The sequence below is a fragment of the Miscanthus floridulus genome, chromosome 11 (assembly GCF_019320115.1).
Source record: "Miscanthus floridulus cultivar M001 chromosome 11, ASM1932011v1, whole genome shotgun sequence".
In the NCBI taxonomy this organism is placed as follows: domain Eukaryota; kingdom Viridiplantae; phylum Streptophyta; class Magnoliopsida; order Poales; family Poaceae; genus Miscanthus; species Miscanthus floridulus.
The window spans coordinates 61,337,619-61,354,524 of NC_089590.1; the positions used below are offsets into that span (position 1 = coordinate 61,337,619).

At 46.3% G+C, this 16,906-nt stretch overlaps 1 protein-coding gene across 2 annotated transcripts; it reads right to left on the reverse strand.

Annotated features, from left to right (window-relative positions):
• Positions 1-6,061: 6,061 nt before the first annotated feature.
• Positions 6,062-7,830, reverse strand: LOC136493311 (protein LOW PSII ACCUMULATION 1, chloroplastic-like). Of its 2 annotated transcripts, none has more exons than XM_066489384.1 (4): positions 7,491-7,830; positions 6,773-7,366; positions 6,623-6,673; positions 6,062-6,399 (listed from the first exon to the last, which is right to left on the reverse strand). In XM_066489384.1, the coding sequence occupies exons 1-4, from the start codon at positions 7,688-7,690 to the stop codon at positions 6,258-6,260; spliced, it is 987 nt and encodes a 328-aa protein (XP_066345481.1). In that variant the 5' UTR covers positions 7,691-7,830; the 3' UTR covers positions 6,062-6,257. The 2 variants fall into 2 exon arrangements, with proteins under 2 accessions (XP_066345481.1, XP_066345482.1); XM_066489385.1 differs by having other exon boundaries at positions 6,063-6,399; positions 7,496-7,762.
• Positions 7,831-16,906: the final 9,076 nt, after the last annotated feature.

Sequence of the window (16,906 nt, forward strand, 5' to 3'; positions counted from 1 at the left end):
CGACATCTGGTCCATGCGGGTCCTCCACATGACCAGCACACCTTTGATGAGTACCTACGGTGGCTTCACAGGTCTACGAGGACACACATCAAACCCCTGTAAACTGAGGAGGCCATTGACGAGGACTTGGAGAAAGATGTCATCGAAGATATGTACGACGTTACCACTAGGGAGGACACACAGTTATAGAGAACCCCGCTTCAAAGATACATGGTAAGATACTTGAATGGTATAATTTGTTATCCTTTTGGTATTAAGTATGTGTACTAAAACTGTCCAACCGTGTTTCTGTACCCAGGCGACACAATTGTCAAGGCTATCCAACGAAGCAGTGTTTCGGCTTCACGAGTCTAGAGGGCAGGGGCCAGGCGTTCTCACGGCTTTTGTGGAGGTAAACATAAACTTGTCCATTCCAAAAATGTTTCTTTCATGTATATGTGTTTGGGAAATGCACTAACTTTAACATCTATTTATGCAGAAGGTGAAGAAGAGCTGCAGGAAGCTAGCTCAGAAGCTGAGCTATATGGACACTCCTTATGAGGAACCGCCACTCCCGGCGTGGTCGGGTGGCACGTCTTCAGCCTCTTTGAGGACACCAGCCGGCTCTTCTCAGCCGATGATAGGTGCCACTTCCGTGGTGCGTACACCACCACATCATAGCGCTGGGAAGGACCCTACAACCGAGGATGATGATGACGACGACGATGACCCCCCGAGCTTCCGCAGACAGCACAACCAGTGGGACAATTGGCCACAGGACGAGATCAGTATGTCTCAGCTAGGTGGTGCCCTGCTTGGTATCCAAGGAGCCTCACAGGTACTAACAAAGATAGTTTCTTTAAATATGTATGCTCCATGAACTAACGATCATAAAGAATTATAATTAATCATGCGTATCATATACTTGCAGGGTACAAGCCGTACGCACCATCAACGTGACCATACTGATGTTGGCTACACTCCCAATGTGTTGCCAACAAATCCGAAGAGATAGAGACATCCGAGGGATCCTTACACTCCTGGGTCTTAGTTTGTTAGGTCAAACGAATATTGGCGTCCGAAACTTGCGGGGTTATTTGGTTATGTTATGTCAAACCAATGAAAATATTATGTGGCAGCTTGTCAACTTGCGTACGGACTTCATTTATTTGCTTCATATTCATTTCTATGCGTCGCGGCAGCATTGCCAGCGAGATTAAGTAGCAACTAGTTCGGAAACCGGTAGTCTCGCCGTATCTCGACGTCGGTGGCCAGCGTCTTACGCGAGGGGTCGAGGAAGTCAGGGTCTATGGTCGCGTCGCCGCTGACCCTACAATATGGGGCCAAAAAGCCCAAGAAATAAGTTCCCTTAAAAAATATTCGTTTCAATCTGATCCAATTTTTCGTAATCGATTAGTTAACATGGTGGTTAACCGTATTATGAAAGATGGAAAAAAATCATTGCCTTATCAAATTCTCTATTCGGCCGTGAAACTAATTCAACAAAAGACAGAAACAAATCCACTATTGATTTTACGTCAAGCAATACTTAGAATAACTCCCACTATCGACGCGACGCGTTTCGATTAAACTGTCCAGGTACCGCCGGGCGGGCGGTGGGCGTGGCGGCTAGGCGGGCTTGCTGCTCGAGCAGGCGGGACTAGCCACGGGGTTTTATTCGGCTCTACCGCGCCATGGATCAAGGCGTGTCACTGCCACGCCAAGGTCGATGGCACGGCAGGCCCTACCCCGTCAGTGGTCTGCGATTCCGGTCACCGCCACGTTAGCCCTCTGCCGCACCACCATGCATGGCGCGACATAGCATTTGGCCACGCCAGGGCAATTGGCGTGACCAAAAGTGTTAGTTTTAAAAAAAACCCGACCATGTTAGATTTATAAATAGTTTCCAAAAAGTGTTAAAATTAAAAAAAACTTTGTGGCAGGCCAAACGGCAGCAGGGTTTCATGCAAATGCATGAAGTCATCACGCATAATGCACAAACTTTCTAAACATTTGGTATGGTCGGCAAGGGTAAGATGCATCCATTGGGCTCCAGTTAGCTTAGGAATGGGATAAGGAGGATTTACCTTCGGCCTTTGCTGTGACATAATACCTTTCAGTAGGATGAATGCTGCCTTTCCCACGGTCACAGTGCTCGGTCCATCACTAGAAGTGTCGCTGTATGAAGGCTCGTCAGTGCTGCTCATGCTGCTCATGATGCTACCTGCAAATGGGCAAAAATCAGTCAGATTGTAATGTAGATATTAGGAACAAAACCTGTGCAAATAAGTGAACAGATGAACATACCTGAACTAGGTAGCACCTTGAAAATAGGTTGGGATGTACAAGAGAAAAGTGATACATGCATAATGTCTTACAACACTCACAGCAGTACACAAATTTTTTTATTCAAAACACGAGACGACGACATGCACTCAACAGATAGGTGATACATGCATAATGTCTTTGCTAATACAAAAAAGAACATAATGAAACAACAAACAGAATGAACTCAACATGCACATGATGGATATCCGCAAACAGTAGAAAAACAAGAAATGTGATGATCACTGGGACTTGTTGGAGCACACAAAGTCCCACATCACATTGATCCAGTTCAGCCGTCCCTCTTTAGATTTCATTTTAAGAAAACCCTAATGACGGAGCCTGTCTCTACAAAGGTTTAGGGCTTGCACGAATACTACATCAGCCTCGCTAAAACCATCTTGAATCAGAAGTTCCTGGACTTGGGCCAACTCCTGAGCATCGGCGTTACGACGGGCCTTCTGGGACCTAGCCTCTCTGAGAAATTGGCCTAGGTCTTCAAGGCACTCTTCTACGGACGGAGTTTGGCTACTCTTCTTGCTGCGAAGTCTATTAACTGAATATTCTCTATGGACTCGCTTCGAGGGCTGATGACTACTAGGTGGAACGACTGGCTCGTTCGACAAGGATGGAGGAGTGCGAGGGCTTCCATTACTCGGTGACTTGTTAGGTCGATGGCCCCCATCGATACCAACTGGCCCCTGTCACGTGGGGTGCGTCCCAAAATCATGATTAGTTGCTCACAGCATTGGGGCTGTTTGAACTTGTTTCTAGCGGGTTGACTACTTTCCTGCACGTGTTCCAGTGATGGCGAAGTTAGTACTGAGTTAGTAGGAACCTAATTGCTACAAAAAAAATCAAAGAAATGCATGTAGTTAGTACCCCAGGGCTAGCGCCGTACCACTCGGGGTCAGCTGTAACCTCTCTAGTTAGCGGGTCATAGCCTAGCCCAGTATGGGTCTGTCCATCGCGCCAATTGAAGTAACAACGCTTTAGCTCATTGTACTTGTTCTGGCACACTTTCTTATTATACCCGAGCTTCGTGACTTCGTTGAAGTCATGATCGATATTGGTCCACCCTAGTGAGGTTGGACCGTGGGCACCAGTCCAGTGACAGAGGTCTTTCTACTTGATGATTAGGTCAAGAAGCAGAGAGGTTGTTCTGTCATCCCAGCACGCACGGTCCTGGCTCATCTGATTCAAAGATCGACAAAGCTATTAGTAATGCACCAGTACCAAAATGTAATAACCAGTTAGGACATTGTATTAGAATCTACTGGAAACTGAAAACTGAGCCAACACACACAAAAAAGAGAGAGAAATCACAGCCATGTGGCTTATGTCAACATAATGGTTGACTGCCGTATAAAAGACACACCAAGGCAACATAGAAGCACAAAGTCCTATTTTTTAATTAAAAATCACAAAGGTTTGATGTCTTAAGGACTGCCCCACAAGCAAGAATCTGCTGTATGTTGGAAACTAAAAATTGAGCAATGTATTAGAATCTGATAGAAGCAAGTAAGAATCTGATGGAAACTAAAAACTGAGCATACATACAAAATTTCATGGTGAAAAGCAAGAGATGAAGCAAGCAAATTAACCACAAGTATGATCATGGTGCATAAGGACCACCATTCACTGTCACTATAACATGACCAAAAGAGAACTAAACCCTAAATCCAAACAGCAAATTGACAAATCATATCCCTAACTTGCCTTTTGTGGCTGTTTGCGGCGTTTTGAGCGGAGGTTGTAATGGCTGCCAGTAGTTGGTGAGCAAGACGAAGCCGACGACGCTGCTAGTTTGGGCAGCGTTGATCACAACTGGACGAAACATCCCTTCTATGTCTGCAGTGCAATCATAGAGCACACTTGTAAGATGACAAATATAATCTGAAAAACTGAACATTAAAAGGGGTGAAGAACATTACATGTGTACTGTCTAACATAATCTGAACAAGTATATCAACAGAGAATTCATTGTGTACGAAGTTAACACTAATGAAGCCTTAAGGTATACTATTCACCACTTAGGCAAGAATGAGCTAAAACAATCAACTATATGTACACAAAGATTCAGAACCATTGTTTGGGTTTACAGTCAATTTTTGCTTGCTGGGAAACTATGTGGCATCATTATGAGGCATAAATGCCAAAGCGCTAAAAAGCTATGTGACAAAACAAAATCATTTAATTTCTTTGGGCACAGGGTTTATCTTCCGCATCTAGGACTTGGAAGATGCAGAGATAAGTGAAAACACCCGTACTTGACATCTAAGTGTGACATTTCCTTGCTTATTTGGCATACCCCCACGCATATTCTACATATAGCTATTTCAGACTCTAGTCCTGTTTAGTACGTATGAATACCAAAGCAATGATAAATCAGGCCAAGCTCAAAGACCAATTGCGTTGATACAACAATCAAATAAACAACAGTTAGCAAATGGTGATTCGAAGGTTAACTAAGTCATTAAGCATCATCTGCCAGATCTGTTCAGAAAGTATTCAGAAACATAGTCCTAAAATATGTACGTAGAGCACTTCTGTAATATATAGAAACAAGATGTGGGGATTTCTATCGGACACATAGAGGAGCAGACATGAGTACATTTTGGATCTCAGATCAAACTGCGCCGGCGTCGGGTTCCAGGGGGCTTACCGTTGTGGAAGGAGTCACCGTTGATGGAGGCGGGTCCGGGGAGGGAGGCCGAGACCATTGTCACCGAGGCCGGCGAGAGTGAGGGAAACCCTAGCCGCGCGGAGGTCAAACTACAAGACGACCAGCTGTGGCTCAGAGGTGGCCAGGTGAGAGGACAGAGGCGTGGGATTCGGGTTACCTGGCTTGCCGTAGGCGCCGTCGATGGAGGTGGGGTGGGGGAAGAGGACGACAACACTATAACCGCAGCCCCGGCGAGGAGGACAGCGTACAGAGGCAGACGTGCCCGGATCTGGCATTGTGCACTCCTAAAAACCTGAAACACAAATCTGAATCCTTCGGCCTGTTGATTTGCTCGTATCTGGCTTATAAGCCATGGCTTATAAACCAATGAATAATATTTTTTCCTCACACCAAACCAGACAATAGTACTTTTAATCATAACTTATAAGCCAAACTAGCCTAAACGAATAGAGCGCTTGCCGCTGCTGCCCATCGCCGCTGACCGACGGTGACCTCGCTGCCCCCCACTCCAACCCCCTATCAATGTCGAAGAGACATAAACTTAGCTTGAACCCATAGACTGATGGAGCCAAACTAGTTGGAGGGGGTAACCACGGGTGAGACGAAACTAGTTGGAGGGGGTAAACTGATGGAGCCAAACTAGTTGGAGGGGGTAACCACGGGTGAGACGAAACGGTCAACCGTTTCTAAATGAATCATTGTGTGTGTGTGTGTGTGTGCGCATTCTGATTTACAGCGAGTGTGACGCACCCAGTGCAAGAAGATGGCCAATACACATGACCGAATTTTTTACTATTTAGCCCTTTTTTCGAAAGTTTCTCTCAAATAGACCCCTGGCGGAAAGAATTCCAGAAATGGACCCTTGGCTCGGCGCCAGAGTGACTGGCGCCGAGCTCGGCGCCACGGTCACTGGCGCCGAGGTCCTGGGCACGGGAAAATGGCCTGCCAGGGGCTCGGCGCCAGAGTGACTGGCGCCGAGCTCGGCGCCATAGTGAATGGCGCCGAGACATCTGCATTTAACCCAGCCTGCACTTCTTCTCCGAGCGCTCTTCCTCTTATTTCTCCTCCGTCTTGGGTTTTTTCTCGCCACTTCACCCTACCTCACAATCACCGGCAACTTAGAATTTTATACAATGCAAGTAGTGCTTTCTCAATTTCAACTCTTATGAACAAGTAAAACATCCTGTAAGCACTGGTCACATCTAGCTAAACTAGGCACGGCAAAACGGGATGGGTGCCTATCAGTCATCACGTTGTTGTTGTTGGCCTAGAGCACCCTGCCGTCCATCCCGTCAAGAAGACCCGACCACATCCCTTTCACCGGCGGCAGCTGCGCCACGAACGCTTGCCACGGTGGGTACCCCACGCCGCTGCCGCGGACGCGCCCGTCCATCCGGAGGGAGAGGTACCTGCAACGCATCGTCGACATCCAATGGTAAGATAACAAGAAACGAAGAACAGACCATTCATCACTGCGACATGATAAGACTGAAATCTTCTTCTTCTTAACCAATAGGCTTGGTGCTCATTTCGAATCGAGAAGAGTTTAAAATTTTTACAAGAAACTAGACAAAATTGAAATCTTTAGAACAATGACGTTGGGAAACCAGGCGAGTTTCGCGAGGTGCTTACACTGGGGAATCAGATGGCACGCCGGCCAGCTTCTTCTGATCGTCTAACCACCTGCATCAGATGCATGAAAGTGGCGATCAACGCGAGACTAATCAAGGTTATAGATGGACAAAGGTGTTATAAGCTGAGCATGTTGAATTAATTTCGTACTGCGCCCATTCAGTTGTGTACACCGGCGTGAGCTGCCACAGCCTCTTGCTCCTCCGGGCGACGTCGTCGTCGTCGTCGACGACGCCGTCCTCGTCGCCGCCGTCGAGCTGCAGCTCGGGCGTGTTCCCGTCCGTGGCGAAGGGCACCGCCAGCACGGCCCTCTCCGCGAGCTCCCTCAGGAACGGCTGGCTCCTGCGGAACGACTCGGCGACGAACTCCGCGGGGCCCGCCACGATGACGAGCCGCGCGGTGCCCCGCAGCTCGCTGAGCGTGAACGGCCTGCCGGCGCCGACGCGGAGCCTGAGCCTGGACAGGCGCTCCTCCCGCGCGAGCCTGGCCACCTGGGCGTCCTTGGCCTTGCTCTCGCGCGAGTAGAGGAAGGCGAAGAGCGAGACGGCCGCGACGTCGATGCCCAGGCCCTTGAGCGTGTCGGCCGCGCCCGCCGCCCTCGCGGGGTCGGACGACAGCGCCGGGAGGAGCCGCGCGAGCGCGATGAGCCCCCCCAGCGTGCCGCTGGCCATGAACGCGAGGTAGAAGAACATCCGCACCGACCGGAACGGGGAGAGGACCTCACTCCGTATCTTCGCCATGGAGCTGCGACGACACGCATGAGCCGGCCGGTTCACCGGACGATATAATAAGGACTCCAAGCACAGACTCCAGAGCCGAGATTTGCTAGGCACAGAGTAGAAACAAGCTGGTGGGTGGCGGCGGCTACCTTACCTCGCTGCTGTCCGGAGTGGTGGGGGGAGGAGGGGAGGGCTTGTTTGCGGCGGAGCAGCGGACGCCGGCGCGGCATGCTCTGCTACAGGAGAGTGCTGGCTTGCGGGAAACTCGCCAGGAGATGGGAAGAGGGGCGCGTAGCCGTAGGGCGTAGGGGACGGGGACGGGGACGGGGACGGGAAGGGTCGCCGCCATCTCGGGACGGCAGGCTTGCGTGCTTGCCTGCCTGCGGAGTGCAGGGCAGACCAGAGCTCTTGTCCGCGTCTCGCTAGAGGATGGTGGGCCGCGTCTAACCGCTACTTGGTTTGTGGCGGCAACGGAAACAGCGAGGACGAGCCTTGGCCTTACGATCCACCCCTGTGCACCCGCACTTGTTCCATGGAGCTAACCTACTCAAGCTCCTCCTATGCCTGCTACAGAGATAAAAGTTTCTAGGACTGTCTGCGTATCTCTTGACACATTTGTGTTGCAAAAATCTGTCGTTTTCTTTGACACAGAATTACTCCTTCATGACACACGTGTACATCAGATACCGGAGATACTCGGTACGAACGAAGGCCGGAGAGTATGTTGTATATGTACGCTTACACGACGCCGACGACCCGTGAGACGGAATACGGTAGCAGACTCGACGTCCCGTTGCAACGCATCAGGAGTACGCCTGCTCCTCCTCCGCAGCCGTTCCCCTCGTGCCCCGCCGTGCACGCTCGCCCGGGAGGTCGGCGAACACAAGCAACACAAACCTTAAAAGCAAATCCAGTGGTCCAAAATTCAATAGATTTCAACAACAAAGTTCTGATGACAGATAAATAACAAAACTCAAATTTTTTTACTTGTAACATGCAGGCGCCACAAATATTTTTTTTAGAAGTACAACAAAAGCTTCACGCAAATATATTAGATAGAGAAAATAAAAATACAACCATCGGTCTAGTTTTTTTAAAGTAGAAACCGGACCTAAAAACCGCGAACCGGGAGAGAACACTACTGGCCCAGACAAACAACTGTCGAATTTACCCCACAACTTGCTCGACGCTAAGCAAACTTGACCGAAAAATAACCCAACTAAGGGGGTGCTTGGATCCGGTGACTAAAATTTAGAAGGTGTCACGTGAGAGTGTCGCATGGGATGTTCGGATACTAATAAAAAAATAAATTACAGAATCCATCAGTACTCCACGAGACGAATTTATCAAGCATAATTAATCCGTCATTAGCACATGTTACTGTATCACTATATTGTCAAATCATGAACTAAGTAGGCTTAAAAGATTCGTCTCGCAAATTAGTCGCAAGCTGTGCAATTAGTTTCGTAATTAGTCTATATTTAATACTCCATGCATGTGTCCAAACATCCACAACTACTAAAGTTTATGAGGAAAAAACAAACACCCCCTAAGGACAAAAACAATCAAGAACCAACTAACAAAAACAACTATCTCAACCAACTAGCACCGAGCACAACCAACAAAGAAGAGAAGTTGCCGAGCAACACCAATGACACAGCATGGAGCACCGCCATGGCAAGACGACAAGAGTGTAGGAGATCCTGAAAGGCTAACAACACCTCCAATAAGGAAACGACGCCAAAAGCGCCGACAAGCTAGCCCAACAAGGAAGGTTTTCACATGCAATTCCAGCAGGATAGGAGAAGAGGTAGAAAGAGGATGGCTTCAAGACACGAGCGACGTCCGCATATGTCATCGTCCATACTTTTGCCCCAACCTCGTGCAACCTATCCACTGCTACCCGCTGGAGCCCCCACAGAGGTAGCCTACCCCGAGGAAAAGTGCCGGAGATACACGCGGGAGTCCCCACTGACACCGAACGCCACCGCGCACACTACAAGCGTACCTGCCGCACGTGCAGCCACGGGAAGACGCCCACCCTAGCAACGAGGTAGGATGTGACGAGGGACCAGCAGCAATCCTACCTGGCCGTCGCCCGAAGAAACACAGGCTAGGAGAAGCAACGCAAGAATCCCACCAGAGAGGATAACCCACCCCTAGATCCAACAAAGCCGGCCAGTAGCAGACCGATCTAGCTAGCTCCACCACGGAATCGCCCCCAAGCAAGGGGGAAGGAACGTAGTGGGGAGGAGAGGGCTGGGGATAGTAGAAACCCCAGCCACCGATCTAGCCAACGACCCTACCCATGCCAAGCAGTACCAGCAGCAGCCCAAGCCATGCTTGGTCTCAGGCGCCCAACAAGCACGGAGGCCGCTACAGACGACAACAGCCAACCCCAGCAGGATGACCCCCGCGAAAAACTAGCACGAAACCATCACATCACACCTTGTTCCCGAACTACACAACGGAAAAGAGGACACAATATGACATGAAATGGATGAGATGGCCAAATTAGTACTTGTTCCAAATTAACTGTCATTTTTTATTTCAATGTCATAAATTTAATTAGATTTGTAGAAAATACGTGCAACATTTATATGTTTAAATAAATTTATTATAAAAATAGATTTAACGATCTATCTAATGGTATTAATTATGTACCGTAAATATTAATATTTTTTATATAAAATTAGTCAAAGTTTTTTCTCGGAAAGTGAGAACGACAGTTATTTTAGGACGAATGGGGTATTTTGTTAGCACGTAGGGCAACTGAAAACATCTAGGCCCCTAGTTGGGTTTCAGTGATTAATGATAATACGAGATTACTATGACTAACGTGTGTTTTGCAGATGCAATTTAAGTTAGGTCATGGTAATGACAATTGATTGGGCAATCATGGTTATCATGCCCCTACAATGAAAATCGTTTCGGTTTTCAAAGGATGGACGACAAGGTTAAGGATGGACTAGTTCTAAGTGTCGTTTGGTGTTGAAGAGACACTTAGATTAGTTTAGGACTTTGTTTTTCCTTTGACCGTACTATTAAGAGGGGTATGGACTAGTAGCTTAATCTAGGTGAGTCTAGTGGGTTAGGTGTGGTGCACACTTGTCAAATCTAGCACTAGATAGCTCTGGAGTAGCCCTAAGATCAATTGGAGCAAACTTCATTCACGTATGATTTCGAGTTGGAAGTCAATGGAGGGTCAAATGACTGACCGGACGCTGGTCTGGTTGTGACCGGACGCTGAAGGGTGAGTCCAGTCAGTTTATTTGATCAACTAGAGCCGTCTGGTTACGATCGGACGCTGGGTGTCTACGTCCGGTCAACTCTATAGAGGTTTGAGAGAGAGAGAGTTTCCTGATCGGACACGTCCGGTCAGTACTAACCGGACGCTGGTCAGGATCCGGTAACTGACCGGACGCTGAACAGCGAAGTGACCGGACTCTGGGTGTAAGCGTCCGGTCAACATCAGTAAGGTTCCAGAGAGCAGTTTTCGTGACCGGACGCAGGCCAGAGTCCGGTAAGAACTTAACGGCTCTTTCTAACATAGTAGCGGGGATAACTGACCGGAGCGTCCGGTCACCCCGCAGAGTGATGACTCAGCCTCCAAACGTTATGTTTTGAATGAAGGAGTATAAATACTTACTCCACTCGTCCAAGGGAGGTCTCTTGCCCATTTGTTCAGCTGAGAAACACCCTTGAGAGTGCTAAGGAGAGCAAGAGGCTAGTGAGGTGATTGAGATTTGAGAATCCAAGATTAAGGCTTCAATAGTGTAAGGAGAGTAGCAAGTGTGCATCCACCCTTCTCATTAGGCTTGTTGTGGTCAAGTGAGAGTTTGTGATTGTTACTCTTGGTGATCGCCATCACCTAGACGGTTCGGCGGTGATCGAGAGTTTGGTGATCATCCGGCGGAGCTTGTGGATGACCCAACTCAAGTTGTGAGCGATTGTGGGTGATTCACCACGACGGAGTATCGAAGAATCAGCCCGTAGAGAGCACTTGATCCTTGCGCGGATCAAGAGAGAGCTACACCCTTACGCGGGTGCTCCAATAAGGACTAGTGGGGAGTGACGACTCTCCTATACCTCGATAAAACATCGCCGCGTTCCTTTCCCTCTCTTTACTTTAAGCATTTACATTTAAGCAATTCATTTCTTGTTTCTACATTCTAGAATTACCATTCTAGAGTAGGATTAGAACCTATGTGCAAAACTTTTGTGCGGTAGAATAATAGAATCACATTCTAGATACAAGGGGTGAACCTAAGTGCAGGATTTAATTATTACAAAGAATTTAGAATTAATCCAATCCACCTCCTCTTGGACATCTTGATCTTTCAGCGACAAAACCATGTACTCCTTTAAGAATTAACCCATACAAGCCCGCAAGGACTCCAAGAAGGAGACACCGGCCACGTTGCTCTAATTTTTTTTCCTCCGTCGGATTTTCGAATCGATGGCCCAGATCTCTTGAAGGTAATTCTCGTCCGGAGCAGCTTCCCGTCGTCCTCTCCGGCTTCTTCGAATTCTTCGTGCTCTTATTTACCTTCTACGGCTTCTTCTCAGAATCTAGCGAAACGAACATAATATCCAGCTTCTGATTTCCCTTCCCCAAACCTCTGCTTCTCCTTACCCTTCCTCGCTCTCTCTCGTCCGCTCCCTCCCGACGCGCCGCCAGGGAGGCCACCGGCGCCAGCAGCGCGGCGCGGCTGCGGTCGCCCTCGTCCTCCTCCTCCACCTCCCTACGGCGTGCCGACCGGGCAAGTGCCGTCGGCTCACCGTGCTCCCCGGCCTCTACCGCGGCACCGCGCGTGGCCGCCGGCGGTGGCTGTCCCCGGCCACGGCGCAGCGTGACCGGGCCCTGCCGGTGGCTGCCCGCCAGCGTGCCTGCTCCCCGGCGCCGCATCCTCCTCTAGCCCACGGGCGTTCATGTGCTACAGGAAACCCTAGGTCGGGAGCTCCTAGCGCCGAACCCCGCCCCCGACTCCTCTCTCTCTCTCTCTCCCACGCCGAACCCGCCCCCGGCTCCTTTCGCTCCCTGTGGCGTGTGCACCTAGCTGAGGTCCTCCTATGGCTGTAGTTCGATTTTATGCCTCTGTATTTTTTTAGATGTACCTCGATTTGTTTGTTGCAGGTTCCTGATTTGGTACACTCTGTCAAGCATGGCCTGTCGACAAGAGGTGCGTGTATTCATGTATCCTTCTGGGATATGATTCAGCATGTTCAGAACCTTTGTTACATGGCAGTTAATTTTTTTTGGTGCATACTAATGCTGCTTTGGCTGTCTACGAAATTATTTGTCTGTCAACTATGCTGCTTTCATTTCTTGGTAGTTATGCTGGTTATGACTACGTAAGTTTAATAGCAATATGATAGAATCCCCTGCAGTGCTCTTTTTTTCTTATATGTTGGTGATTTCCAACATGTAAAGGAATTTGTAAGAACCCATGGTAGGTGCAGAGAGGGATTCTTAGCTACAACCTGCTTGGAAATTGCATACAATAGTTAAGATCCTGCATTATTACCTCTAAAGAATATGATAAAATATTAAAATGCAGTTCCCAGAGGTAATTCTGCCGTGGTTCTATGCAGTTCTAATTTTGTGAAATTTAGTCCATGTTAGCTTAAGTGCCATTCAAATTCCAGATTTCTGGTTAGCGGCCAAATTATGACCGCAAAATCACATCCTTTTCTGATTTTAGAGGCGATTTTGGGGTCACGTTGCCTAGCTCCCCTACCGTGATCAGCATTCTGATTCTAAACCGAGATTTGGTTATGATCAGATGATCTTAGCGTCTGCCATTTGCTATTTTTTTCCCTTCTTGACCCTGTGATGAAAATTCCATATGCATTGCTCAATGATATGATCTGATGTTCGTTCGCTTGTGAGATACTCGGCATGGGTGTTACTTATATGATGCAATTTCTGAGGGTCAACCAGTTATCACCATGCCTTGAGGCTCCAAGTTGATGAACAAATGATGATGATTGCTATGTTTCTGAGCCCTCTATTCGGGAAGGCCTCCCTGGGTAGCGAGTTGGTACACGTCGCCCCTAAAACTGCGATTGGTCCATGCCAGCACCGCATCATCTTCGTCTTATCTGATTGGTCCACCTCAGCAAAATAGCTTCCAATACAAGCAGCCGTCCCTCTCGCCTTGCTATTGTTTCCTTCTTGAGCCTGTGATGAAAATTACATGTGCATTGCTCAATGATATGATCTGATGTTCGCTCGCTTGTGAGGTACTGGGCATGAGTGTTATGTTACTGATATCATGCAGTTTCTGAGGGTAAACCAATTAGCACCATGCCTTTTTTTTGTCTATCAGTTAACACCATGCCTTGAGACTCCAAGTTGATGAACAAATGATGATTGCTATGTTTCTGAGGCCTCTAAAAATCATGTCTTCGTTTATAAAAGATTCTTATCTTCTTCACTGTGACAGCATACTTTTCCTGTCGCTGTCATTTTACATGTTTGTTGTCAGCAAATGATCTCCCTCTACAAGCAGTGCAAGCTACACATTCAGTAAGTCACAATTGTATTTGCACATCCAAAATGATTCGATATTTAGGGGAACGAAATTTGGAGGTGTTTGCTGCAGATTTGCCTCTCTTTTTTTTGGCTATATCATCTGTTGCATGCAAGTCTTATTTTTTGAGAAGTCCCGTTTACAACCTTATCTAGCATTCTGCACTTTTTTTTGCATCTCCTTTTACCTAGGTCAATTGGTTATTCCTGTTTTTCCCCATCTCTTCCTACCTATTCTCTTTTCTGTATTTTTTGGAAGGCGCCAATGAGAATTGTTATTTGTTGGCTATTCAGTCACAGACTATGAAGCTAGAACTGCCTCTTACTTATGAAATCTGAACTCCTGAGGTCATTGCCTGTGATGATTTCCTCATTTGTCTAATCTGAGCTCTGCCTTTCCTATTTCATTGCATACTTGCTTACATTTTTTTCCTTTCTTCGGCCTGTGATAAAAAGTCCATGCCCGTTCCTCCGGGATATGATCGGATGTTTATTCGCTTGTGAGGTACTGGGCATGACCTGTTAGTCATATCATGTAATTTCTCAGTGTAACTGATTCCTTAGCATGCCTTGAAGCTCCAGGTTAATTAACAAATAATCATTGCCATGTTTTTTAGGCTTCTAAAAATCCTCTTCTCATTGAAAATAAATTCTTACCTACTCCATTACTGCGATAAAGATTTTGCAAACCTTTAAAAGAACATGTTGGTTTACAGAGAAATGTCAACGGGAATTACTATTATTTATGTAACGCTCTGCGCTTTTTTTTGCATCTCCTTCTACCTAGGTCAATTGGTTATTCCTGTTTTTTGCCATCTTTTCCTATCTATTCTGTTTTCTGTATTTTGGAGGCACCAATGAGAGTTGGTATTTGTTGCCTATTCAGTCGCATACTTTGCGGTTAGAACTGCCTCTTACTTATGAAATCTGAACTCCTGAGATCGTTGGCTATGATGACTTCCTCCTTTATCTAATCTAAGCTTCGCCTTTCGTATTTCATCGCATACTTACTTATTATTTTGGTAGTTTCACCGCATCAGATATGTGAGTTACGTTCACTAAAACATAGATCAGAGTAGTCTTAGTTGTATAGGCTGTATTAGCATTTGTCTGACTGAGAATTGAGAGAATTTTTAGACTACACAGCAAAACAGAGGGTGGCTATGCTCCCTATGATATGTTAGTTTATTCGTGTTATCATATTTGATGATCTATTGATCTGTCCTTCAATTTTTTTTGTTATTTCTGGCTGTTCCAGTTGCTGCATACGTAAGCTTCCGTCTACTTCACATGTGCTCTCGTCAAAACTATGTCACCTCTAGTTTTCTTGGTAACCTTTCCTATCCGTGTGACTTCAGGTACGTTGCAATGGTGTATTCTGCATTCAAGTTTTCTTGGTATTGTTTTTGCAATTTAGTGACCATCTGCTACCTCGGAGACATAAGGCATTGCAAAGTCTTGAAACTGCCCCACTTCAAATTGATTTCGAACATATTTTTTTTAGTTCACAAACCATCGATGATGCCATTATCCAGTCCAATCTAACATTAGCTCGAGTGTGCTCACAGTCACAACAAAAGACATTCATACAGTCATGTCTTGTTGTTACCTTTAGTTTACTGATACTATCTTGCAACTTAGAACTATGTGTTCAGTTTGCCTACACCTGCTACATTTATATAATCTACATGCACATGTAGGTCAAAGTGATAGCTGACAAGGGTGACCCAATAATGAATCTGCTACCACAGTGAGGTTGGACTCCTATGGAAAAGAAGAAAAAAAAGATCTGGACGAGTACCTAGGTAATCCCTTGGTCATCTCTTTCATGTTCCCTTTGTCTGATTTAGTGATTTCACAGTTTGGTTCGCATTTGTTTGGCAGTGGAATTTCTATCAGTTTGTAGTATTTGGTTGCTTCAAATAGATAAGTTTCTGCAACGTCCTAAACAGTTCCCTAAGGATTGACAACTTTTTCTAGGGGATAGTGCAATGTATAACTGAATTTTTTTCTGCACAGAATGTCGTCTTTTCTTGTGCTCCCTTTTGTTTGTCAAGTATCAGGCTTTATCTTAGATGGTCATGATGATTGATCAACAATGGACTCATGAGGGAATACCTAAAGAGCTAAAATCCGTTATGTTAGCAGATTCGAGATAAGTAACAGTGATTGTTCTCTACCTTATCAGTTTCCAAGAATACTTGACTGCACACTGCAGATGTTCAGCAGAGTCAAATTAGGAAGTGTGCTTGCATGCTTTGTATTAGGTGTTTGCATCAGTCGATATTCAAGGGAAATGCTTGTGGCTGCAGTGTATGTTATGTTTTAGTAATAACGCAATTTGATATCACAAAAGGCCAACTACACTACGCTTATCAGGTACTCAAATTTGGCAATCGACGTCTCAGTGACATACTTTGGACATGTGTTCATTTTCTCCCTTTAATTTCCCGTCATTGATTCCCACCTCTTTTTTTTAAATCTTTGGACCTCTGCTAGACAATTCTATACATGGCAGTTTTTAAGTTCTTTTCGTTACGATCTAAGTGTGTCATATATAAATGTCTCAGTTTGAGCTGTACCATGATGATCCTATTTTAACTTATTGGGATCATATATCTATTCTGATTGGTGTTTCAATTCTGAGGTCCTGTTCGATTACTTTTTCATATTTGTATTTACACTGATTTTCTATAGCTTTCGATTTGCTGTGTGCAACTTGATATTTTTGGGTGAACCAAGTGTTCTTTGCAACATGTGTAAGTTACTATTGCATAGGGTCCTATTTTCACAAATTTATATTGTAATTTGAGCTATAAGAAATTTATGCAGGCTTAGATTTTCTTCAAGAGTAATTTGATCTAGGCTTTTGGTTTTCTTTTCTACCAACAGTCAACAATAGCGCAATTACACATAGCAAAATTAAAGCTCCTCTAGAAACAGCAAAACTACCCCAGAGAGGAGTAGCTTCCTGATGGCTACGGCCAAGAGAGGGGCCTACAACCTTCTTCCCCACCTTCTTGGCTATAC